Source organism: Pseudophryne corroboree, chromosome 4, assembly GCF_028390025.1.
Source record: "Pseudophryne corroboree isolate aPseCor3 chromosome 4, aPseCor3.hap2, whole genome shotgun sequence".
NCBI classification, from domain to species: Eukaryota; Metazoa; Chordata; class Amphibia; order Anura; family Myobatrachidae; genus Pseudophryne; species Pseudophryne corroboree.
In genome coordinates this window covers 452,558,021-452,584,212 of record NC_086447.1, presented here as the reverse complement: position 1 = coordinate 452,584,212, position 26,192 = coordinate 452,558,021, and the positions used below count along the sequence as shown (strand labels likewise).

General features: G+C 42.8%; 1 protein-coding gene across 4 annotated transcripts in view; it reads right to left on the bottom strand.

Moving 5' to 3' along the window:
- Positions 1-16,024: 16,024 nt before the first annotated feature.
- Positions 16,025-26,192, bottom strand: part of CASP8AP2 (caspase 8 associated protein 2) — a 158,859-nt gene continuing 148,691 nt past the window's right edge. For all 4 annotated transcript variants that reach the window (XM_063916987.1, XM_063916986.1, XM_063916989.1 and 1 more), the window contains exon 10: positions 16,025-18,262. In XM_063916987.1, the coding sequence (XP_063773057.1) occupies positions 18,200-18,262 (63 nt within the window). In that variant the 3' untranslated portion in view covers positions 16,025-18,199. The remainder of the gene's footprint in view (positions 18,263-26,192) is intronic.

Below are 26,192 nucleotides of genomic sequence, written 5' to 3'. Positions count from 1 at the left end.
TCCCGGAATGAACACTGCTGACAGTGCTATCACATGATTCTCCGCCCAGCGAAGAATCCTTGCCACTTCCATCATTGCCCTCCTGCTTCTTGTGCCGCCCTGTCTGTTTACGTGGGCGACTGCCGTGATGTTGTCCGACTGGATCAACACCGGCTGACCCTGAAGCAGAGGTCTTGTCTGACTTAGGGCATTGTAAATGGCCCTTAGTTCCAGGATATTTATGTGAAGTGACGTTTCCATGCTTGACCACAAGCCTTGGAAATTTCTTCCCTGTGTGACTGCTCCCCAGCCTCTCAGGCTGGCATCCGTGGTCACCAGGACCCAATCCTGAATGCCGAATCTGCGGCCTTCTAGGAGATGAGCACTCTGTAACCACCACAGGAGAGACACCCTTGTCCTTGGAGACAGGGTTATCCACTGATGCATTTGAAGATGCGATCCGGACCATTTGTCCAGCAGATCCCACTGAAAAGTTCTTGCGTGGAATCTGCCGAATGGAATCGCTTCGTAAGAAGCCACCATCTTTCCCAGGACCCTTGTGCATTGGTGTACTGACACTTGGCCTTGTCTTAGGAGGTTCCTGACTAGGTCGGATAACTCCTTGGCTTTCTCCTCCGGGAGAAACACCTTTCTCTGTACTGTGTCCAGAATCATCCCTAGGAACAGCAGACGTGTCGTCGGAATCAGCTGCGATTTTGGAATATTTAGAATCCATCCGTGCTGTCGTAGTACTACTTGAGATAGTGCTACTCCGACCTCTAACTGTTCTCTGGACCTTGCCCTTATCAGGAGATCGTCCAAGTAAGGGATAATTAAGACGCCTTTTCTTCGAAGAAGAATCATCATTTCGGCCATTACCTTGGTAAAGACCCGGGGTGCCGTGGACAATCCAAACGGCAGCGTCTGAAACTGATAGTGACAGTTCTGTACCACAAACCTGAGGTACCCTTGGTGAGAAGGGCAAATTGGGACATGGAGGTAAGCATCCTTGATGTCCAGAGACACCATATAGTCCCCTTCTTCCAGGTTCGCTATCACTGCTCTGAGTGACTCCATCTTGAACTTGAACCTTTTTATGCAAGTGTTCAAGGATTTCAGATTTAAAATGGGTCTCACCGAGCCGTCCGGCTTCGGTACCACAAACAGCGTGGAATAATACCCCTTTCCCTGTTGTAGGAGGGGTACCTTGATTATCACCTGCTGGGAATACAGCTTGTGAATGGCTTCCAATACCGCCTCCCTGTCGGGGGGAGACGTTGGTAAAGCAGACTTCAGGAACCGGCGAGGGGGAGACGTCTCGAATTCCAATTTGTACCCCTGAGATACTACCTGCAGGATCCAGGGGTCCACTTGCGAGTGAGCCCACTGCGCGCTGAAATTCTTGAGACGGGCCCCCACCGTGCCTGAGTCCGCTTGTAAGGCCCCAGCGTCATGCTGAGGACTTGGCAGAAGCGGGGGAGGGCTTCTGTTCGTGGGAAGAGGCTGTCTGCTGCAGTCTTTTTCCCCTTCCTCTGCCCCGGGGCAGATATGAGTGGCCTTTTGCCCGCTTGCCCTTATGGGGACGAAAGGACTGAGCCTGAAAAGACGGTATCTTTTTCTGCTGTGAGGTGACTTGGGGTAAAAAGGTGGATTTTCCAGCCGTTGCCACCAGGTCCGATAGACCGACCCCAAATAACTCCTCCCCTTTATACGGCAATACTTCCATATGCCGTTTGGAATCCGCATCACCTGACCACTGTCGTGTCCATAATCCTCTTCTGGCAGAAATGGACATCGCACTTACTCTTGATGCCAGAGTGCAAATATCCCTCTGTGCATCTCGCATATATAGAAATGCATCATTTAAATGCTCTATAGTCAATAATATATTGTCCCTGTCTAGGGTATCAATATTTTCAGTCAGGGAATCCGACCAAGCCACCCCAGCACTGCACATCCAGGCTGAGGCGATTGCTGGTCGCAGTATAATACCAGTATGTGTGTATATACTTTTAAGGATATTTTCCAGCTTTCTATCAGCTGGTTCCTTGAGGGCGGCCGTATCTGGGGACGGTAACGCCACTTGTTTTGATAAGCGTGTGAGCGCCTTATCTACGCTAGGGGGTGTTTCCCAACGCGCCCTAACCTCTGGCGGGAAAGGGTATAATGCCAATAACTTTTTAGAAATTAGCAGTTTTTTATCGGGGGAAACCCACGCTTCATCACACACCTCATTTAATTCATCTGATTCGGGAAAAACTACGGGTAGTTTTTTCACACCCCACATAATACCCTTTTTTGTGGTACTTGTAGTATCAGAAATGTTCAAAACCTCCTTCATTGCCGTGATCATGTAACGTGCGGCCCTACTGGAAAATACGTTTGTTTCCTCACCGTCGACACTGGAGTCAGTGTCCGTGTCTGTGTCGACCATCTGAGGTAACGGGCGCTTTAGAGCCCCTGACGGTGTTTGAGACGCCTGTACAGGTATTAACTGATTTGCCGGCTGTCTCATGTCGTCAACAGTCTTTTGTAAAGTGCTGACACTATCACGTAATTCTTTCCATAAGACCATCCAGTCAGGTGTCGACTCCCTAGGGGGTGACATCACTAACACAGGCAATTGCTCCGCCTCCACATCATTTTCCTCCTCATACATGTCGACACAACGTACCGACACACAGCACACACACAGGGAATGCTCTGATAGAGGACAGGACCCCACTAGCCCTTTGGGGAGACAGAGGGAGAGTTTGCCAGCACACACCAGAGCGCTATATATATATATATATACAGGGATAACCTTATATAAGTGTTTTTCCCTAATATAGCTGCTGTATATATTTATATGCCAAATTAGTGCCCCCCCCTCTCTTGTTTTACCCTGTTTCTGTAGTGCAGGACTGCAGGGGAGAGTCAGGGAGCCTTCCTCCAACGGAGCTGTGAGGAAAAAATGGCGCCAGTGTGCTGAGGAGATAGGCTCCGCCCCTTTTTCGGCGGCCTTTCTCCCGCTTTTTTATGTAAAAATTGGCAGGGGTTAAATACATCCATATAGCCCAGGAGCTATATGTGATGTATTTTTCGCCAAAAAAGGTGTTTTTATTGCGTCTCAGGGCGCCCCCCCCCAGCGCCCTGCACTCTCAGTGACCGAAGTGTGCTGAGAGCAATGGCGCACAGCTGCAGTGCTGTGCGCTACCTTATAGAAGACAGGACGTCTTCTGCCGCCGATTTTACGGACCTCTTCCGTCTTCTGGCTCTGTAAGGGGGACGGCGGCGCGGCTCTGGGACCCATCCATGGCTGGGCCTGTGATCGTCCCTCTGGAGCTGATGTCCAGTAGCCTAAGAAGCCCAATCCACTCTGCACGCAGGTGAGTTCGCTTCTTCTCCCCTTAGTCCCTCGGTGCAGTGAGCCTGTTGCCAGCAGGTCTCACTGAAAATAAAAAACCTACTTTAAACTTTTACACTAAGCAGCTCAGGAGAGCCCCTTAGCCTGCACCCGTCTCGTTCGGGCACAAAAATCTAACTGAGGCTTGGAGGAGGGTCATGGGGGGAGGAGCCAGTGCACACCGGGTAGTCCTAAAGCTTTTTACTTTTGTGCCCAGTCTCCTGCGGAGCCGCTATCCCCATGGTCCTTTCGGAGTCCCCAGCATCCACTAGGACGTTAGAGAAATTAAGTGTTAACCTGTGTTGCACCTGAAGCCGACCAGACACAGCAGTCCAGGGGGACCCAGAAATCCACCCCCATCTGACAATCTAGTATACATCTGTGCAGGACTCGCCTTGCTGTGATTTCTGGGGCGTGGGTCCCCCTGGACTGCTGTGGTTGGTTAGCCTCAGGAGCAAAACGACGACATGACAATGGTCAACAATTTTTTTTTTTTTTTCACACTTCCCATTCGAAATCCACGTGGATGGTAAATAGTAACCTGTGCCTAGTGCAGTGGAGCCATGCGAGGCGATGCAGTACACTAATGGGGCTTGTTTGTAGCAGAAAAGTGACTTTATATTTTTCTATATTAAAACTTATTGTCCATTTGGCTGCCCTAACTTCCAGTTTAAATAAGTTGTTTTGTAGGGACTCCTTATCTGAGTTAATTAAACTACATAAGCTTGGTATCATCTGCAAAAATTGACACTTTGCTTTCCAGATCTGTTTCAAGGTTATTAATAAATAAATTGAACAGTAATGACCCGAGTACAGACCCTTGAGGTATTCCACTGAATACAGTGGTCTAATTCGAGTATATCCCATTAACCACAACTCGCTGTTCCCAGTTTTCCAGCCAGTTACTTACGAGAATGCAAGTGGGATGGTGTAGTTAGCACTGGCGCTCAAAATTTTATAAAGGATGTATCCCTTTTTGTTTGGAGGGATATGGCGGCCGCCAAAGCAATTAGGCCAATTGAAATGAAAATATGAAATATAAAAGCTTTTATTTGTGACATAAAATGATACTGACATCAACATACATAAAGTGCATCTGTGGGGCTGGACCAGTTTTACAGGTGAATATACAAATTAGAAAAGATGTCTCTCACCATGAATCAGTGCTGCGGTGGGCTAGCTTTTGAATAAGCAACAGGGTCCCAGGCTGAAATAGCCTAGGCACCACCGCAACAGATTTTGTTCAGCTTGTGAGTCCTTTGTGTCCACCACTGGTCCTCTCCCCTTGTCGCCTCCGTCTATGAACAACGCGTTTCGGTCACTAGACTGTGACCTTCTTCAAGTTCCTGGATGGAGGCTATGTGTTCCTGATGGTGTATTTATACCCCTGTTCATTTGTTGTAATGATTTCACCTGCTGGTAAATTGCACCGCAATTTCCGGACATTCACTTCCGGAATTCGCGGTTTGCGTTCCAACTGCTACCGGAAGTGACGTCGCGTGCGTTCCAACAACCGGAAGTTGTGTGATCGCGAGTCCCATACATTGTGTCTGAAGGTTTTCAGGGTTTCTTTCCTCTATACATTCCGGATCGGTTTCACATATTGTAAACACCTATTTTAGATCCCCATACTTTCGGACCAGATATGTCTTTTTAGGAAATATCATTTTTATAATGGATGAAGTTTCTTTTAAACGATACCCGTTCCGCCATCTTTCTTCAGGGAAAATTGCCAGTAGTGGTGATTTTACCCTTTGAAGGGAATTTTTGGTGTATCGCTAGGGTTCATTTCTCCTCATATATTCAGGGACCCTCTCTGACCAAACTTTGTGGTACTTTTTGTTCCCACCAGTCCATCCCTATTACCCGAGTAGGGTCCCTGTTTTCTTTATGACGGAGTTCATTATCAATTATAATTCATCATAGTTGTTACATGAAAGAAAGAAGAGACATTTTTTGTTAAAAAAACAGTAATAACAACAATTAAACGTGGATTAAAAAGAAAATATGTGAAATATATAAAATGTATAAAAGATATATATGTGCACACATTTCATAGAAAGGAGTCAATCTAAAAACCATTTCAGTTCGAAGTCGGCATTATGGCCGTTAGGTTTCAGGGAGTCAAGGTCAAAAATCCAACGCATCTCGATTTGTGCAAGACGCTTATCAAGGTCTCTATTTTTCCAATTAGTTTTAATCTGTTGGATTCCCAGGTATCTTGTAATGTGCCCCTCACATTTGTTGTGTATCTTACTGAAGTGGTCCGAAAAGGGGTGGTTATCATGGCCCTTGCTGATATTGTACACATGCTCCGCCATTCGTGTTTTTAAGGGTCGGGATGTTTTTCCCACATAAACCTTTCCACATTTACATTCAAGTAAATATATCACGTTTCTTGAGTGACAGGTTATAAACTCCCTAATTTTATATTTTTTCCCTTTGACCATGAATTCTGTAATTTTCCTTGGAATGTCTTTTTTAGTAGTGGTTTTACACATCAAACAGGTCCCACATCTATGGAATCCCTGATTACATGTTCTAGCTAAAGATTTCTCTGGAAGACTACTTTTTACTAGCCTATCTTTCAGAGACCTTGCTTTTTTATATAGGAAAGTAGGTTTTTTAGGGATAATATGTCCAATAATCGGATCATCTTGCAATATTCTCCAGTTCTGTTTGAATATTCTTTCGATCTGCTTATGGTGTGCTCCGTATTGTGTGATGAATGCCCATTCATGTGGGTTCTCACTCGTTCCTGTGTGGACTTTCTCTTTAAGTAGAAGACTCCTCTCTGTACTCCTTACTTGTTCTTCTGCTTTTACCAAAGTGGAGTTCAGATAACCTTTTTCTTTGAAACGGTTCCCCATCTCTTGTATCTGTACATCCAAGACATTTGGATCAGAGCAATTTCTCTTCAACCGTTTGTATTGCCCCACCGGTATGTTCTCAAGCCATTTATGATGGTGCTCGCTGTCTATGTTGATGTAGGCATTCGAATCGGTTGGTTTTCGATGGGTGCGTGTCAGAATAGAGTTGTTTTCGATATATATTACTAAGTCTAGGAACACCAACTCTTTTTGGCTCTGGGTGAAGGACAGACTAATATTAAAAGTGTTATGATTAAGAATTTCTAAAAATGATAAAAGATTTTCCTCTGGTCCTCTCCAAATAAAAAATATATCATCTATAAACCTCCACCATGACACCAGGCTCGCTCCCAGTGCCCTAATTGGGTCCACAGCCTGCGTTTCCCAATAGGCCATATAGAGATTGGCATAACTGGGAGCGAACCTGGTGCCCATGGCTGTGCCCCTTATCTGGAGGTAATAAGAACCATCGAAATAAAAATAATTATTACTGAGAATGAATTGAATTGATTCCAAAATGAATTGTCTCACCTCATCTTTGTAAGTACTCTGTTGTAAGAAATATTCTATGGCTTTTTTCCCTTCATCCCAATCGATTATGGTGTAAAGGGTACTTACATCAGCACTTACTAAAATGTACCCCTCCTCCCAGGTGATTGATTCGAGTTTCCTCAATACATCACCTGTGTCTTTTAGAAAGGCAGGGGTATGGGTGACAAGGGGTTGGAGAAATGAATCAACCATGGCTGATGAATTGGACGACAGACTGTTTGTGCCTGTAATGATCGGACGTCCCGGTGGATTCTCCAAATCCTTATGAATCTTCGGAAGGACGTATATAGTTGGAGTTGAAGGATTATCAATGTGAATAAAGTTGCGCTCTTCTATTGATATTGCTCCATTATCTACCGCCTTCTTCGTGAGTTCTTCCAATTTTTTTGCCATACTAGTAAATGGGTCTGCCTTGAGTTTCCTATACGTCTCAGGATCCCTCAATTGCCTCTCAATCTCCTTGATATACTTCATTTTGCTCATAACCACTACCCCTCCTCCCTTGTCGGCAGGCTTTATTACGATGTCCTTATTATTCTGCAAGGCTATTAGTGCTGATGTTTCTTTTTGTGTGAGATTACTTCTCTTGGATTTAGAAATTTGTCTGATCTCTTTAGTTACAATAGAATTAAAACATTCAATACTCCCACCCTTCACGTGTTGGGGATAAAAATGGGATTTCTTTTTGAACCCCTTTTTATTTCCACCCTGGGTTGCTTCCTGAACTTTTTCCCCTTGATCTTTCCCCTCGAAAAACTTTTTCAGGCTTAATTTCCTGATATACTTTTGTAAATCAACAAAAATTTCAAAGGGGTTAGGATCGTTTGTGGGGGCAAATTTTAAGCCTTTCAGAAGGACCGATTGTTCCACCTCGGACAAATTATGTTCACTGAGATTAAAGATTTTACTCGAAGTTTCAACTGGGGGTTTGTTAGGGTTATTTATCTTTTTAGTGGAATTTAATCCCTTTCGTGAGTATGGGGTATTCTTCTTTTTTGGAATACCTCCTCTTTTTCCTCTTCTAGTGGGTTTCCGTTTGGTTTTATCTCCTAGGTTTTTCTCTGGGGCCAAGCTCCCCGGTCTAAAAAACTCGAGTTCCTAGATGGTGTTTGCCATACGTTTTCTTTTCTATGGTCAAACCTACTCTGGTCGTATTGATTATTCCTATACTGTATCTCTCTTTGTGGCTTTGGTGTTCCATACTGATCTTTCGGTATCTGGTACCATCTGTCCTGGTTCCTAGAATATACATCCCTTCTATCTTCAGATTTATTTCCCCAAGACTTCCAATTTTCTCTCCTACCCATTGGATTTTTTTGGTAAGGACTCCTTTCTTTTCTAGATTGTCTATTACTGGTGATTCTTGAGGGGAAACGGAATCTTTCCTCTATTCCCTTCTCCTGTGTATGATGTACTTTTTTCCCCCTTTTGCGCCATGTGGGGGTCCTGGTGTACTCACTATTCGGGATTGTTTTAGCTGTATCCCCATTGGTATCTCCATATAAGGGTTCCTTGGTGTCTCTGCTGAATTTCTTCTTTTTCCTACTCTTCAATTCATTTGTTTCTTTTTCTAGTTTAGTGAGGATAAATTTCTCTTTAGTTTTTACCTCCTCTAAATCACAATAGGGGTCACATATTTTCTTTTTAATCCACGTTTAATTGTTGTTATTACTGTTTTTTTAACAAAAAATGTCTCTTCTTTCTTTCATGTAACAACTATGATGAATTATAATTGATAATAACCTCCTGGCTGAACTCCGTCATAAAGAAAACAGGGACCCTACTCGGGTAATAGGGATGGACTGGTGGGAACAAAAAGTACCACAAAGTTTGGTCAGAGAGGGTCCCTGAATATATGAGGAGAAATGAACCCTAGCGATACACCAAAAATTCCCTTCAAAGGGTAAAATCACCACTACTGGCAATTTTCCCTGAAGAAAGATGGCGGAACGGGTATCGTTTAAAAGAAACTTCATCCATTATAAAAATGATATTTCCTAAAAAGACATATCTGGTCCGAAAGTATGGGGATCTAAAATAGGTGTTTACAATATGTGAAACCGATCCGGAATGTATAGAGGAAAGAAACCCTGAAAACCTTCAGACACAATGTATGGGACTCGCGATCACACAACTTCCGGTTGTTGGAACGCACGCGACGTCACTTCCGGTAGCAGTTGGAACGCAAACCGCGAATTCCGGAAGTGAATGTCCGGAAATTGCGGTGCAATTTACCAGCAGGTGAAATCATTACAACAAATGAACAGGGGTATAAATACACCATCAGGAACACATAGCCTCCATCCAGGAACTTGAAGAAGGTCACAGTCTAGTGACCGAAACGCGTTGTTCATAGACGGAGGCGACAAGGGGAGAGGACCAGTGGTGGACACAAAGGACTCACAAGCTGAACAAAATCTGTTGCGGTGGTGCCTAGGCTATTTCAGCCTGGGACCCTGTTGCTTATTCAAAAGCTAGCCCACCGCAGCACTGATTCATGGTGAGAGACATCTTTTCTAATTTGTATATTCACCTGTAAAACTGGTCCAGCCCCACAGATGCACTTTATGTATGTTGATGTCAGTATCATTTTATGTCACAAATAAAAGCTTTTATATTTCATATTTTCATTTCAATTGGCCTAATTGCTTTGGCGGCCGCCATATCCCTCCAAACAAAAAGGGATACATCCTTTATAAAATTTTGAGCGCCAGTGCTAACTACACCATCCCACTTGCATTCTCGTATTTTATGGAATTTATGTGTTTTTTCCTTGGTGTGTAGAAGCAAGGCTGCTTGTATTTATTGCGCAACACTGCGGTTGTACACCCAATTCTTTTTACCATATTGTTTTAAACACAAGTACACGGCTGGTTGCTGCAGGGATGTTTACATTTCGTGATAAAAGAAGAGCTTCTTCTAAAATCTTCCAGAATGATAATTCAGATGAGATCAATATTGTAGATGAGGATCTCACTACGGTATTAAATAAACTAGAGAGAATCATGCTAAAGGAAAATCGTATGTGGTGGGAAGTTACTGCACTTGAACATTATCTTTCCCACCATGTCATTCCCAAAGGACTAAGGATTGTCAAAAAACCTTCCTTTTCCAATGAGAATGAAACCTTTTGCAAAGAGTGGGAGAAAATTCTCACACACTGTGGATTGTCACTTGTGGAACTGATTATTAAGGAATGAAAAGAGAATTTGTTGGAGGCAAATAGGGAAATTGAAATGTTAAAGACCCTAGTTGACCCCTATTGTGATTTAGAGGAGGTAAAAACTAAAGAGAAATTTATCCTCACTAAACTAGAAAAAGAAACAAATGAATTGAAGAGTAGGAAAAAGAAGAAATTCAGCAGAGACACCAAGGAACCCTTATATGGAGATACCAATGGGGATACAGCTAAAACAATCCCGAATAGTGAGTACACCAGGACCCCCACATGGCGCAAAAGGGGGAAAAAAGTACATCATACACAGGAGAAGGGAATAGAGGAAAGATTCCGTTTCCCCTCAAGAATCACCAGTAATAGACAATCTAGAAAAGAAAGGAGTCCTTACCAAAAAAATCCAATGGGTAGGAGAGAAAATTGGAAGTCTTGGGGAAATAAATCTGAAGATAGAAGGGATGTATATTCTAGGAACCAGGACAGATGGTACCAGATACCGAAAGATCAGTATGGAACACCAAAGCCACAAAGAGAGATACAGTATAGGAATAATCAATACGACCAGAGTAGGTTTGACCATAGAAAAGAAAACGTATGGCAAACACCATCTAGGAACTCGAGTTTTTTAGACCGGGGAGCTTGGCCCCAGAGAAAAACCTAGGAGATAAAACCAAACGGAAACCCACTAGAAGAGGAAAAAGAGGAGGTATTCCAAAAAAGAAGAATACCCCATACTCACGAAAGGGATTAAATTCCACTAAAAAGATAAATAACCCTAACAAACCCCCAGTTGAAACTTCGAGTAAAATCTTTAATCTCAGTGAACATAATTTGTCCGAGGTGGAACAATCGGTCCTTCTGAAAGGCTTAAAATTTGCCCCCACAAACGATCCTAACCCCTTTGAAATTTTTGTTGATTTACAAAAGTATATCAGGAAATTAAGCCTGAAAAAGTTTTTCGAGGGGAAAGATCAAGGGGAAAAAGTTCAGGAAGCAACCCAGGGTGGAAATAAAAAGGGGTTCAAAAAGAAATCCCATTTTTATCCCCAACACGTGAAGGGTGGGAGTATTGAATGTTTTAATTCTATTGTAACTAAAGAGATCAGACAAATTTCTAAATCCAAGAGAAGTAATCTCACACAAAAAGAAACATCAGCACTAATAGCCTTGCAGAATAATAAGGACATCGTAATAAAGCCTGCCGACAAGGGAGGAGGGGTAGTGGTTATGAGCAAAATGAAGTATATCAAGGAGATTGAGAGGCAATTGAGGGATCCTGAGACGTATAGGAAACTCAAGGCAGACCCATTTACTAGTATGGCAAAAAAATTGGAAGAACTCACGAAGAAGGCGGTAGATAATGGAGCAATATCAATAGAAGAGCGCAACTTTATTCACATTGATAATCCTTCAACTCCAACTATATACGTCCTTCCGAAGATTCATAAGGATTTGGAGAATCCACCGGGACGTCCGATCATTACAGGCACAAACAGTCTGTCGTCCAATTCATCAGCCATGGTTGATTCATTTCTCCAACCCCTTGTCACCCATACCCCTGCCTTTCTAAAAGACACAGGTGATGTATTGAGGAAACTCGAATCAATCACCTGGGAGGAGGGGTACATTTTAGTAAGTGCTGATGTAAGTACCCTTTACACCATAATCGATTGGGATGAAGGGAAAAAAGCCATAGAATATTTCTTACAACAGAGTACTTACAAAGATGAGGTGAGACAATTCATTTTGGAATCAATTCAATTCATTCTCAGTAATAATTATTTTTATTTCGATGGTTCTTATTACCTCCAGATAAGGGGCACAGCCATGGGCACCAGGTTCGCTCCCAGTTATGCCAATCTCTATATGGCCTATTGGGAAACGCAGGCTGTGGACCCAATTAGGGCACTGGGAGCGAGCCTGGTGTCATGGTGGAGGTTTATAGATGATATATTTTTTATTTGGAGAGGACCAGAGGAAAATCTTTTATCATTTTTAGAAATTCTTAATCATAACACTTTTAATATTAGTCTGTCCTTCACCCAGAGCCAAAAAGAGTTGGTGTTCCTAGACTTAGTAATATATATCGAAAACAACTCTATTCTGACACGCACCCATCGAAAACCAACCGATTCGAATGCCTACATCAACATAGACAGCGAGCACCATCATAAATGGCTTGAGAACATACCGGTGGGGCAATACAAACGGTTGAAGAGAAATTGCTCTGATCCAAATGTCTTGGATGTACAGATACAAGAGATGGGGAACCGTTTCAAAGAAAAAGGTTATCTGAACTCCACTTTGGTAAAAGCAGAAGAACAAGTAAGGAGTACAGAGAGGAGTCTTCTACTTAAAGAGAAAGTCCACACAGGAACGAGTGAGAACCCACATGAATGGGCATTCATCACACAATACGGAGCACACCATAAGCAGATCGAAAGAATATTCAAACAGAACTGGAGAATATTGCAAGATGATCCGATTATTGGACATATTATCCCTAAAAAACCTACTTTCCTATATAAAAAAGCAAGGTCTCTGAAAGATAGGCTAGTAAAAAGTAGTCTTCCAGAGAAATCTTTAGCTAGAACATGTAATCAGGGATTCCATAGATGTGGGACCTGTTTGATGTGTAAAACCACTACTAAAAAAGACATTCCAAGGAAAATTACAGAATTCATGGTCAAAGGGAAAAAATATAAAATTAGGGAGTTTATAACCTGTCACTCAAGAAACGTGATATATTTACTTGAATGTAAATGTGGAAAGGTTTATGTGGGAAAAACATCCCGACCCTTAAAAACACGAATGGCGGAGCATGTGTACAATATCAGCAAGGGCCATGATAACCACCCCTTTTCGGACCACTTCAGTAAGATACACAACAAATGTGAGGGGCACATTACAAGATACCTGGGAATCCAACAGATTAAAACTAATTGGAAAAATAGAGACCTTGATAAGCGTCTTGCACAAATCGAGATGCGTTGGATTTTTGACCTTGACTCCCTGAAACCTAACGGCCATAATGCCGACTTCGAACTGAAATGGTTTTTAGATTGACTCCTTTCTATGAAATGTGTGCACATATATATCTTTTATACATTTTATATATTTCACATATTTTCTTTTTAATCCACGTTTAATTGTTGTTATTACTGTTTTTTTAACAAAAAATGTCTCTTCTTTCTTTCATGTAACAACTATGATGAATTATAATTGATAATAACCTCCTGGATGAACTCCGTCATAAAGAAAACAGGGACCCTACTCGGGTAATAGGGATGGACTGGTGGGAACAAAAAGTACCACAAAGTTTGGTCAGAGAGGGTCCCTGAATATATGAGGAGAAATGAACCCTAGCGATACACCAAAAATTCCCTTCAAAGGGTAAAATCACCACTACTGGCAATTTTCCCTGAAGAAAGATGGCGGAACGGGTATCGTTTAAAAGAAACTTCATCCATTATAAAAATGATATTTCCTAAAAAGACATATCTGGTCCGAAAGTATGGGGATCTAAAATAGGTGTTTACAATATGTGAAACCGATCCGGAATGTATAGAGGAAAGAAACCCTGAAAACCTTCAGACACAATGTATGGGACTCGCGATCACACAACTTCCGGTTGTTGGAACGCACGCGACGTCACTTCCGGTAGCAGTTGGAACGCAAACCGCGAATTCCGGAAGTGAATGTCCGGAAATTGCGGTGCAATTTACCAGCAGGTGAAATCATTACAACAAATGAACAGGGGTATAAATACACCATCAGGAACACATAGCCTCCATCCAGGAACTTGAAGAAGGTCACAGTCTAGTGACCGAAACGCGTTGTTCATAGACGGAGGCGACAAGGGGAGAGGACCAGTGGTGGACACAAAGGACTCACAAGCTGAACAAAATCTGTTGCGGTGGTGCCTAGGCTATTTCAGCCTGGGACCCTGTTGCTTATTCAAAAGCTAGCCCACCGCAGCACTGATTCATGGTGAGAGACATCTTTTCTAATTTGTATATTCACCTGTAAAACTGGTCCAGCCCCACAGATGCACTTTATGTATGTTGATGTCAGTATCATTTTATGTCACAAATAAAAGCTTTTATATTTCATATTTTCATTTCAATTGGCCTAATTGCTTTGGCGGCCGCCATATCCCTCCAAACAAAAAGGGATACATCCTTTATAAAATTTTGAGCGCCAGTGCTAACTACACCATCCCACTTGCATTCTCGTATTTTATGGAATTTATGTGTTTTTTCCTTGGTGTGTAGAAGCAAGGCTGCTTGTATTTATTGCGCAACACTGCGGTTGTACACCCAATTCTTTTTACCAGCCAGTTACTTACCCAAATACAAATCGTGTTTCCTAGGAAGAGTTCTCTTAGTTTGAAAATCAGCCTCATTGAGGCACTGTATCTAAGGCTTTAGCAAAATCTAAATAAACTACATCAACTGCATTTACCCAGTCAAGAATATCACTCACTTTCTCATAGACGCTAATTAAGTTAGTTTGGCATGACCTGTCCCTCACAAAACCATGCTGATTCCTATTAACATTGGAGGTATCCAAATACTCTTGTATTCAATCCCTTAATATTCCTTCCAATATTTTCCCCACTATAGATGTCAAGCTAACTGGTCTATAGTTCCCAAGATGGAGTTTTGATTCAAATATTGGGATTACCTCTGCTATACGCCAGTCCTTCGGTATCTAGCCTGTTTTAATTGAATCAAAGAAAAACAAAATATAAAGGCCTTGATAGTACTGAGTTTAGCTCCATTAGAACCCTTGGGTGAAGTCCATCTGGACTAGGGATTTATTGATCTTAATTTTGTATAGTCTCTCGCAGACTACTTCCTCACCCAGCAACGGTGCACTATCATTACTTATTCACTGCCTCCACCATCTGGTCATCTCTAGTAAATACTGATGGAAAAAAAAAATCAATATTTCTGCTTTCTGTTTTTCATAATTTCTCAATACTCTGAACTCTCCTATTAGAGGTTCTATATTCTCTTTTTTTGATCTTTTACTGTTTATATACTTAAACTTTTTAGGGTTTGTTTCACTCTCCTTAGCCATTTGCTTTTCGTTTTCTATTTAAGCTGCTCTACTTTCTTTTTTGTATTTCTTGTTACATTCCTTGTAGCACTTTAATGACTCCTCCTTCCCTTCTGATTTGAATGCTCACCTCTTTTTATCCATTTCTTCCTTAACCCGGGGGGTTTGTCAACTAAAGCAAGAGGCACGCACCAAGGCTGTCCCTTATTCAACAATCACATGCCATTTTGGGCATTTCTGGGGGATCTCCGGTAACAAAAATCATGGCAGACGCTGTACTGCTTTAACTAATCCCAACTTCTCATTACACCATTCATTGGATGTACTTCGAGTGATTTTTGGTCTACAAATAAACTCAGATAAATAAACTGCCATATACCTTAAACAGGTTATGTACGCCCTTTCTGGCATAGTAGCACTCCCTTCTAATACTTACGAAAGAGCTTCACTTGCTTGGGTGTCCAAGTTACCAAAAGCCTACTTCCCTTTACCATCTGAATATAAATATATAAGGGGGTAATGGGTAGTCCACACAGATGCAACTGTGACGGACTGTACACTTGATGTTTACTTTTATGACACTCGTCTATGCCCTATTTCATTTTGACACCCTCCAGGGTAATTTGTTGCACTACTGTTATTGTCAGTGAAATGTGTGAATAAATGTGACCTTGTATGAAACACTTATAGAAAAATAAAAATGTCAGGCAAAAATCATGGGTTTTGAACATCCATTACTTAGTAAATATACCCCATAGTATTAGTCAATGTTTCTCAAATATTAGCAAGGTGTCCTGTTCACTGACGCTCCAAGACAGCCCAACGATCACACCTTTCAGAAGTCTCCTCTTGAAGACTACCTAACCATAGTTCTAGACAACCCCATATTGTGGCTCAATTTAATTAGCATGATTTAAACCCTTGCTTTCAATGTTTAATTTATGTCATCATTCAATTATATAAATCTCCAATTATTTAAAATAAACAAAGACAACAACATTTCAGAAAAGCTCCAACAACTTTACATGTATTTTTACAATGCATCTGATATGTGCAAACAGGTTTATACAAATAAACTGCTTCAGTCTGTACAGCTATATAAAAAAATCCATCTTTCATTGCCATATACATACAAAAAAGTGTTTATAGGAACATATACCAATAATCTGTACATTTATTTACAATAACAAACTAACTTTACAAGTGAAATTCACATTTATATAACAGTAGAAATTCAAGTGAAGACTGGAGTAAATTAGGAAAATCTGAAAACCTAGTATTACGAGTGAGGACAGAGAACACAGACTTGATGCAGCTATAGAGCATAACAGCAGCTGCCCTCATTTAGAAATACTATTATTTACCTAATGTTTCGTATGATGAAAAAGCAGAGTCCGCAAGAAAGATGCAAAATTTACACTTTCTTATAAAGGAGCACATTGGTGCATAGAGATGGATGCAGATGTTTACAGCATAGACATTTTGAAAAAAAATTCTCATCTAATTATGTGCATGTGTATGGTGGTATTGTATTATTTAATTCTAACAGTTTGCTGTATGGTCCTAATGTCGTAGGACAACGGTCCCTTATCCTCTCAAAAATCAGAAAGGGTAAACTATTGAAACCAATGCCTGACCAAATGTCTTCCATCACTTTGATATATGATATAGGGGTACATTTACTAAGCAGTGATAAGAGCGGAGAAGTGAGCCAGTGGAGAAGTTGCCCATGGCAACCAATCAGCACTGAAGTAACATCTATAATTTGCATACTATAAAACAATACAGAGCTGCTGATTGGTTGATGGGGAAATTTCTCCACTGGCTCACTTCTCCGCTCTTATCACTGCTTAGTAAATGTTCCCCATAGACTTGTTAGCCATCATTCAAAAGCCTTAAACATGAATCCAAATAAATAAGCTTATTATCAGTAAACATTCTGTATGTAAATAACCCATCCTCACATTTAATATGTTGCACCTATGGTTACCACCTTGTTTACAGAGAAAGAGAGCAGTTAGAAAGGGAAGGATAGCCCCAGCTAATTTACATGTAATGTGATGTGATCAGCTATGATGCTTGTAAGCAGAAAAGAGAGTGGGAGTCACGTGATCGCATGTACTCAAGTGATGCACTCTCTTATCCAGGTATATTCTACTGTTTGTAATCCAAATGGATAATTGCATTATGATGCTTTAGCTGGGTGGATCCTGCAAATTCACATTATATGCTCCACAACTAGAACATGCACAATAGCTGTGAATGGACTAACTGGATATCCTAAATCATACTAGCCAAGTGCAATTGTACAAAAACCTTATGGCATACATTCGTTATCACACAGATTTATTTACTGACAATAAGCATCTTACAGCAACTACTGGATTGTGTGAACTGTAACGCCAGAGTTAGGACTCACTGGTAGAAAGACAGACTTGGTATATATTAAATCAGAAAAAAATGGTACAGTACATATTTGAGGGCTTCAATGCTCTTAATACTATTTTCAACAGGTTAGGAGCATAGAAAGATGAAACCACCACCAAGATACCCTGCATATTCTCTACCACAGAAACATTTCCAGCCAGTGTCCTGAAAAGGCTCTGAGACAAACGTGTATTGGAAAGTAGTTCTACCGCAGCAGACAGCTTTTTTTTCTAGTTCTTTCCAACAGGAATAACCTTGTATACATCAAGTGCAAATATTTTCATTAATAATGAGCTGCTGGGTAATTGCAATTTTACTTAATCTATCTCAACAATGGTCCACCAAAGGAGCTTCATGACAACAAATGTATTCAAAGTATGATGAAGTGCTGCAAACGCCACACACAAGAGAATTCTAGTTTAGACTCCTGTATCTGTTACAAAGCCAGATCTCTTAACTAGAAGGCACAATAATAACTATAATTACTACTTCGGTGAATCCAGGAAGCAACAGTTAAGAAACAAGTTAAAGCTAATATTTAATTTAAATACATTAAGAGACCGACAAAGCTGAAAAATGATGAGGAGGTCTGAAAAGGCAAACAAGATCCACTATAAAAGCGGAGAAGAGATGAGTCAGAGTCCATGTAAAACACCAGAGCTAGTGATGCAGAGCAGACGGTCACAGTTCAGCAAACACCTGCATCTTTGCCCAGGAAGTAGGAATGGTGTCTACAAACAGGGAATCTCAGCTGCTGCAGTTTCTGCTCTTCTTGAACAACTTCATTAACTGACGGAACCGCTCTTCCACCTACAAAAAATGTCAAGAATTATGTGCTTGAAACAAGTAATAAGAAATGTAGAGTTCTAGGAGAACCACAAAATAGGATTTTAATTACCTACCGGTAAAACCTTTTCTCGTAAGCCATAAGGGATATTGGGGAACCTAGTACGATGGGGTATAGATGGGATCCAAAGGAGCTAGTGCACTTTAAATTTCTTCAGCTGGGTGTGCTGGCTCCTCCCCTCTATGCCCCCTCCCACAGGCAGTTATAGGTAAAAACATGCCCGAAGGAGAAAGGACATATATGAGAGAAGGAAATATGATAACAAAGTGTGGTGAGATTTACAGACCAGCACACCACTAACATATAACAACCAGCAACGGCTGGTAACAACAGCTGAACAGTTAACCACATAACAAGAACCTGCAGAAAAGTCAACACACTGAGGCGGGCGCCCAATATCCCTTATGGACTATGAGAATAGGATTTACCGGTAGGTAATTAAAATCCTGTTTTCTCTAGCATCCATAAGGGATATTGGGGAATCTAGTACGATGGGGACGTCCCAAAGCTTCCAGAATGTGCGGGAGCGTGCTGAGACTGCTGCAGCACCGCCTGCTCAAACTGGGTATCCTCTTTGGGCAGGGTATCAAACTTGTAGAACTTTACAAAAGTGTTCTTCCCCAACCAGGTAGCAGCTCGGCAAAGTTGTAAGGCCGAGACTCCACGGGCAGCCACCAAGGAAGAACCCACTGATCTCATAGATTGGGCCTGCAGAGATTTAGGAACAGGTAAGGCTGCCGACATATAGGCCTGTTGAATAGTAAGACTAATCCAACGAGCAATGGACTGCTTTGAAGCATGACAACCCTTTTTCCGTGCATCATAGACCACGAACAAAGAATCAGTCTTTCTGATCCGAGCCGTCCTCTTGACATAGATCTTCAAGCCTCGCACAGCAATCAATGCTTCCGGAGGAGCAGTAGCGCCAGAACTGGACATAATCACAACAGGCTGATTCAAGTGAAACGCAGAGAGACAACCTTCAGCAGGAACTGCTGCCTAGTCCGGAGCTCTGCTCTGTCCTCGTAAAAGATCAAGTGTGAACTTTTACACGACAAGGCCCCCAATTCTGAGACACGTCGAGCAGAAGCCAGGGCCAGTAACATCACAGTCTTCCACGTGAGGTACTTATCTTCTACCGTAATCAGAGGTTTAAACCAGGAGGACTGTAGAAAATCCAACACTACATTCTAATCCCAGGGTGCCGTAGGAGGCACAAAAGGAGGTTGAATGCGAAGTACCACTTGCAAGAAGGTCTGAACTTCTGGCAACACTGCCAATTTCTTCTGGAAGAAAATTGAGAGAGCTGAAATCTGAACATTAATGGAACCCAGACAAAAGCCTTTGTCCACACCAGCCTGAGAAGCCATCATGTCTATCTGCGGGCAGCCCCACCGGTTGATGACCTGTTGGAACAGCTGGTGGTGGAGACCCAACTCCCCCGGGTGGAGATCGTGACAATTCAGTAAGTCCGCTTCCCAGTTGTCCACACCCAGAATGAAGATTGCGGACAGAGCTCCTGCATTTCTTTCCGCCCAGAGGAGTATCTTTGAAACCTCTCACATGCAGGCTCTGCTTTCTGTCCCTCCTTGTCGATTGATATACGCCACTGCTGTGGTGTTGTCCGACTGTACCTGGATCGCGTGATCCCTGAGCAGAGGAAAGGCCTGAAAGCACAGCACTGTAGATCGCCCGAAGTTAATAAGAATATATACTTTGTCATCAACAAAACGGTCAAGAAATGTCAATGAAGTTTCTGTATGAGCACTCTGTACAATGGAACAAGCAATAAACATATTTCATATTAAAAATTGGCCCTAATCCTTTTGTTAATTTAACAAACGAACAGCTCTAGGAAAAAAACTATCTAACATACGCTTTGTGTGTACACGTATACTCCTAAAACGTTTTAGGAATGGCAATCGTTCAAACACCAAATAATTTGGTTGACTAGGATCAGCTAATATGCATCTGGCTTTTCTTAATACTCTATTTACATAAATATCCTTCATGCAGGGCAAGGACACCTCAATAATCCTACTAGCAGTTCTAACCACACGTTCTAGGGCAATCTGCTCGGCTACAGTGCAGTTCCCAAACCACACTGTAATCCCTTACATCAGAACACTCTCCACGATGCTTCGATAAAACCTGACTAATGTGTTCGCACTCAGACAGACAGCCTTAAGTCTCCTTAGAAAGGAAAAGCGCTGCTGTTCCTTCTTAATCAAAAAAGTACAATTTAAGGACCAAGTCAAGTCATTTGCAATATACAAAGTTCCAGAATGTTGATCGGAAGGAGGTCTTCGTAGGCTGACCACCCGCCCTGGAGCTGCGCCCCTTGGGTGACAGCTCCCCATCTCAGACTCGCATCTGTCGTGAGGAGGGTCCAATCCTGTATCCCGAAACTCCGGCCTTCCAGGAGACTGGAGGACTGCAGCCACTACAGGAGGGAAATCCTGGCCTGAGGTGACAGCCGAATCATCCGGTGCATCTGTAGATGCGATCCGGGCCACTTGCTCAGGAGATCCAACCGAAATGTTCTGGCACGGAACCTCCCATATTGGATCGCCTCGTATGAGGTGACCATCTTTCCCAACAATCTTATGCAAAGATGGATTGACAATCCAGCAGATCGGAGCAGCATGTGGACCATCTCTTGAAGTGTTCCCGCCCGACCTCCGGTACGAACACCCTCTGGGTCACAGCATCCAGCAACATCCCCAGGAACAGGAGCCGCAAGTTGAGGATCCACCCATGGTGCGATAGAAGTTGGATAGTGCGGTTGACAGAAAGCAACAAAAGCTCTCTGGACCCTGCCTCCATCAGAAGATTGTCCAGGTGAACACCCTCGGAGCAGTGGACAGGCCGAAGGGCAGTGCCTGGAATTGGAAGTGATCGTCCAGCAGGGCAAACCGCAAGTACGCCTGATGAGGCGGCCAAATCGGAATATGGGAGGTATGAATCCTTGACATCCAAGGAAACTATGAATTCCTGTTCTTGCAGGCTCGCAATCACTGCTCGCAGGGATTCCACTTTGAACTTGAACACCTTCAAGTAAGGATTCAAGGATTTAAGATTCAAAATGGGTCGGCACCACAAACAGGTTGGAGTAAAACCCTTTGGCGCATTGTAGTATTGATACTGGAACAATGACATGGGGACTGGACCAACTTTTGGATGACCTGTTCCAACGTAACTTGCATATTCTCCAAAGCTGGTAAGCTGGATTTGAAAAATCGTTGGGGAAAACTGTCGAACTCCAGCTTGTAGCCCTGATAAACGAGATTTCTGACCCAGGTATACTGGCAGGAACAACAAGAGAGGCTGCGCTGTGTGTCAGTAGTTAAGTACAAAAAGAGCAAACGTGTACTATAAAGGTATTAAATTTATTAAAAATGACATGTGGTTAATAAAACAAACTTAAAATAAAAGCACACCTGTATCTGTCTCAAAGGTATATGGAGTAGTGATAACTGGTATATGGTATATGGCAATAAAGGTCCAATATAAAGTTCAGAAAAAAGAAACTCAATGCGGTGCAGTCCCAGAGAAATGGTTACCTCGTATATGTCACCCGGCAGATGGTGATGTGTGTGACCCCAGTTCGAATCCATGATGGTCAGATAGATACAGTTTAATCATTTATTCATTTATTCTTTATTTTTTTTATTTTATTTATTTTTACTCTTGATTTATTATTATTATTTTTGAAACTATGTTTCATCGTCTGCTTTATTTTATTCTATCCTATTCTATTAGATAATATATGTCCTCTGCTCAGAACTATAGTAGATTGTCAACATCAAATAAGTAAACTATGTTTAAATGTCATCACAGGTGACGGCTAATTAGCTCCTGCTTCTCATTGTAGTAATTGTCCATTAGAAAACCTTATGCACAACATTGCAATCCCTATGCAGAGGTTTAATCTGTGGATTTATATTGTTTCTGTTCACGGGTCAATTCTGCCATATGCTTCGATTGTTTTCTATAACAATGTGTTTTTTAAACTGTGTTATTTTGAGAGCGAACGTGTATGTAATGTGTTTCATAGGGCAGTTGCCTTAATTGTTAATCACTGACATCTGCATGTCATCAGTAGCTCAGGCTTTAAATACTGGTAAATGTGGAGGCAGGATCATACCTTTGAAAAAGTCACGTGATCGTGACGAAACGCGTCAGGACTCCGCCTCCAAACCAGCACACCTGGTCCAAGGTGTTACACTGCCGTGCAAACCCTCCTTGGTTTCCAATTTCAGCCTATTACCGGCTCGTCACCGTACAGGCTGCCGTCCATCTCACCACTGCAACTGGTGAGCATTACCGGACTTTGCTTCCATCCAGCCGCAAGCTTATACCATCTCCTCACCGCGACGAGTGACTACTGACAGGCTGTCTACTAGATATCGTCCCTCCGCTGTGCAACAATTTGGGCAAAGCAGGATTGTTTTGGCCGGGGACGCTCGGCCGAAATTTATACCAGCCCAATCGGAGAGGTACTATACACACACATCACCATCTGCCGGGTGACATATACGAGGTAACCATTTCTCTGGGACTGCACCGCATTGAGTTTCTTTTTTCTGAACTTTATATTGGACCTTTATTGCCATATACCATATACCAGTTATCACTACTCCATATACCTTTGAGACAGATACAGGTGTGCTTTTATTTTAAGTTTGTTTTATTAACCACATGTCATTTTTAATAAATTTAATACCTTTATAGTACACGTTTGCTCTTTTTGTACTTAACTACTGACACACAGCGCAGCCTCTCTTGTTGTTTCAGTCTACTCTCTCCATTCTTCACATAGTGGTCAAGGCAAGCGCAGTGTCTCAGCAGTTTATTATTTTATCTATACTATCGTTAGGCGCTGCACTAAGAGTGTTTTTTTATACTGGCAGGAAGTCTCCCAGACGCGGCTGAAGTGACGCAGTCGAGCTCCCACCTCGAGATCCCCTCGTGGTGGGCGGGCACTGTCATGCTGAGGCCCCAGCAGAAGCAGAACTGGTGGTCTGTTCCTGAGAGCTGGTGCTTGCAGGCTTTCTGGGCTTACCTGTGGTGCCTCTAGACACATTGGAGGCACCTCTGGCCTTAGATCGAAATCTGTGAGACCGAAAGGACTGGACAGATGGCCCCGGGTAGGAGCGTCTCGCCGGCGGGGTCCTAGAGGGGAGAAATGTGGATTTCCCTGTTGTAACTTTGGAAATCCAGGTATCTAATTCAACCCCAAAGAGCCATTCCGCAGAAATGGGTAGGGATTGCACACTACGCTTGGATTCTGCGTCCGTAATACACGGACGCAATCACAAGGCCCTGCGCGCCGACACTGCCATGGCAGAAGTCCTAGCACTAATGTTCCCCATATCCTTGAGCGAATTGCTGTGTTGCGTCTGCCCTAGCAGCTAAATCTGCAACAGCCTGTTGTAGTAGCTGAGTTTTCTGTACATTTGCAGTGAGTTGGGATGACATATCTGACATCAAAATTGTTAGAGACCCTAGCCAGTGGGGCTCTGGACCCTCTCCCCCACTGATTTGTGAAGGTTGGCTGCATTGTTCACATGAAATAGATTCAGATGATAATGGTGAGAATCTGGTGTGGCATACACTGTACAGCTTGTGTTTACCCATGTTTCACAGTAAACACAATAACATACACAGTTATATTGCACGCCTGCCCTACTGTATGTGAGAGGAGACACAGAGAGAGAAGGACACCAGCACACCCCTAGCTTTACAGCTCCAGTGAGGCTGTCAGCTAACTATATTCCAGTAAACACTAACAAATTCTGTTCTATAGAGGACCCAAATAGTGTACACTAGCGTCTCTCTCCCTTTTCTACACACTGTACCAGATATCCAGTGTGGCTGAGGAATCAGGAAGCGCTGTGTGTGCTGAGAATGGCTGCAGAGGAAGGGCGCCAAAACGCCTCAGGTCCCACTCTGTAGCTCCGCCCCCTCCAGTGGCACCGGAGCTAGTGATAGATTATACTGGTAAAGTCTCCATTTAGCTTAAAAACATCACAACAAGTGCTAGTCAAAGCGTTTTTGTGTCAGTCTACACGGGGGATCTTAGCGTGACCCCCCCGGGAAGGTCCCTTACGCCACGCCCGTGGTCAGCCACACAGTGAACCGGGGACCACCCTAGCGGGGCACCCGACGTGTACTCACTGATGTCACCTTCAGGCAGCGTTAGGGGTGTGCGGCGTGCTGTGGCTGTGACAGCCAAGGCCCAGTGCCCCGCTGAACAACCACCCCTCAGGACGGTGGTCCTGCAGCGGGAAAGCGGCTCTGCACCTCGTAAGGCAGTGACTGTCCCCTAACTCCCATGGTGCAGGTATGCTGCTGCCCAAACAGCATACTGAAAATAACAAACATAAAAAAAGAAATTGAAGAAAACTCTCTGGAGCTCAGAGATGTGCATCCTCTACTGAGGGTACTTTTTTCTAAACAGCCTGCGGGAGGGAGCATAGAGGGGAGGAGCCAGCACACCCAGTTGAAGAAATATAAAGTGCACAGGCTCCTTTGGACCCAGCCTATACCCTACCATAGTAGATTCCCCAATTTCCCTTATAAATGCTAGAGAAAATATATATGTAGTGTACAGAGGCACACTTGTATTAATATATTCATTATAATATATTAACCTCTTTGCCGAGAACGACAAGCAAGACTTGCCATCAACATATACCATAATACTGCCACTCGTCAACCACAGCGAAGTGCCCTAATTAAATAAAAACAATTACCTCCTTCCACAGGCACAAATCACCAGTGGTAAGCAATTAGGGTTTGGCTTTCTGTCTCTTCATATCTATCCTCCATTATTTTAGGTGACTAGCATCCTGATCGATATCCCCACAAAATCCTCTGCCTCTAAATTCTTTACCTGCACCTCATCACCCTCTCATGTGAGTGGGCACTCATATGATCTGGTCTTCACTCACTTGTGATATATCACTCATTACTCTCCCATTTACATCATTGACATTATCTGCCTTTATACTGCCGCCCGCCTTTCCCGTCTACTGATTACCTCCTCCCAACTCTAAGATTTTGCACATGCTACTTCCTAGCTCTGGAATTCTGTACTCTTATCAATCAGACTCTCCACCTCTCTACAAAAAACGTCAAATGGGCCCTCAAAACTCACTTCACCAAATCCAGCCATCTCTCATCCTATCCCTCAACTCCGGGATACGGTCGTTAGGTCGACCACTGAAGGTCAACATGTGCATTGGGTTGACATGCACTAGGTCGACAGGTCGATGAGTTTTCACATTTTTTTTTTTATACATTTTTTGGACTTTTTCATACTTCACGATCCACGTGGACAATTGGGAACGGTAACCTGCCCCGAAGCATGGCGAGCAAAGCGAGCCATGCGAGGAGACACGGTGCACTAATTGGGGTTCCCCATCACTTTATGTACGAAGAAAACGACACCAAAAATAAGATTTTAAACCTACCGGTAAATTTTTTTCTCGTAGTCCGTAGAGGATGATGGGGACTCCGTAAGGGCCATGGGGATAGACGGGCTCCGCAGGAGACATGGGCACTTTAAGAAAGACTTTAGGTCTGGGTGTGCACTGGCTCCTCCCTCTATGCCCCTACTCTAGACCTCAGTTAGAGAAACTGTGCCCAGAGGAGATCAACAGTACGAGGAAAGGATTTTTGTTAATCCAAGGGCAAGATTCATACCAGCTACACCGTATAACTTGTGTATCAATTAAACAGTTAACAGTATGAAAAAATAACGTAGCATCAGTCCAACCTGATGGAACTATAACATAACCCTTATGTAAGCAAAACTATATACAAGTTTCGCAGAAGTAGTCCGCACTTGGGACGGGCGCCCAGCATCCTCTACGGACTACGAGAAAT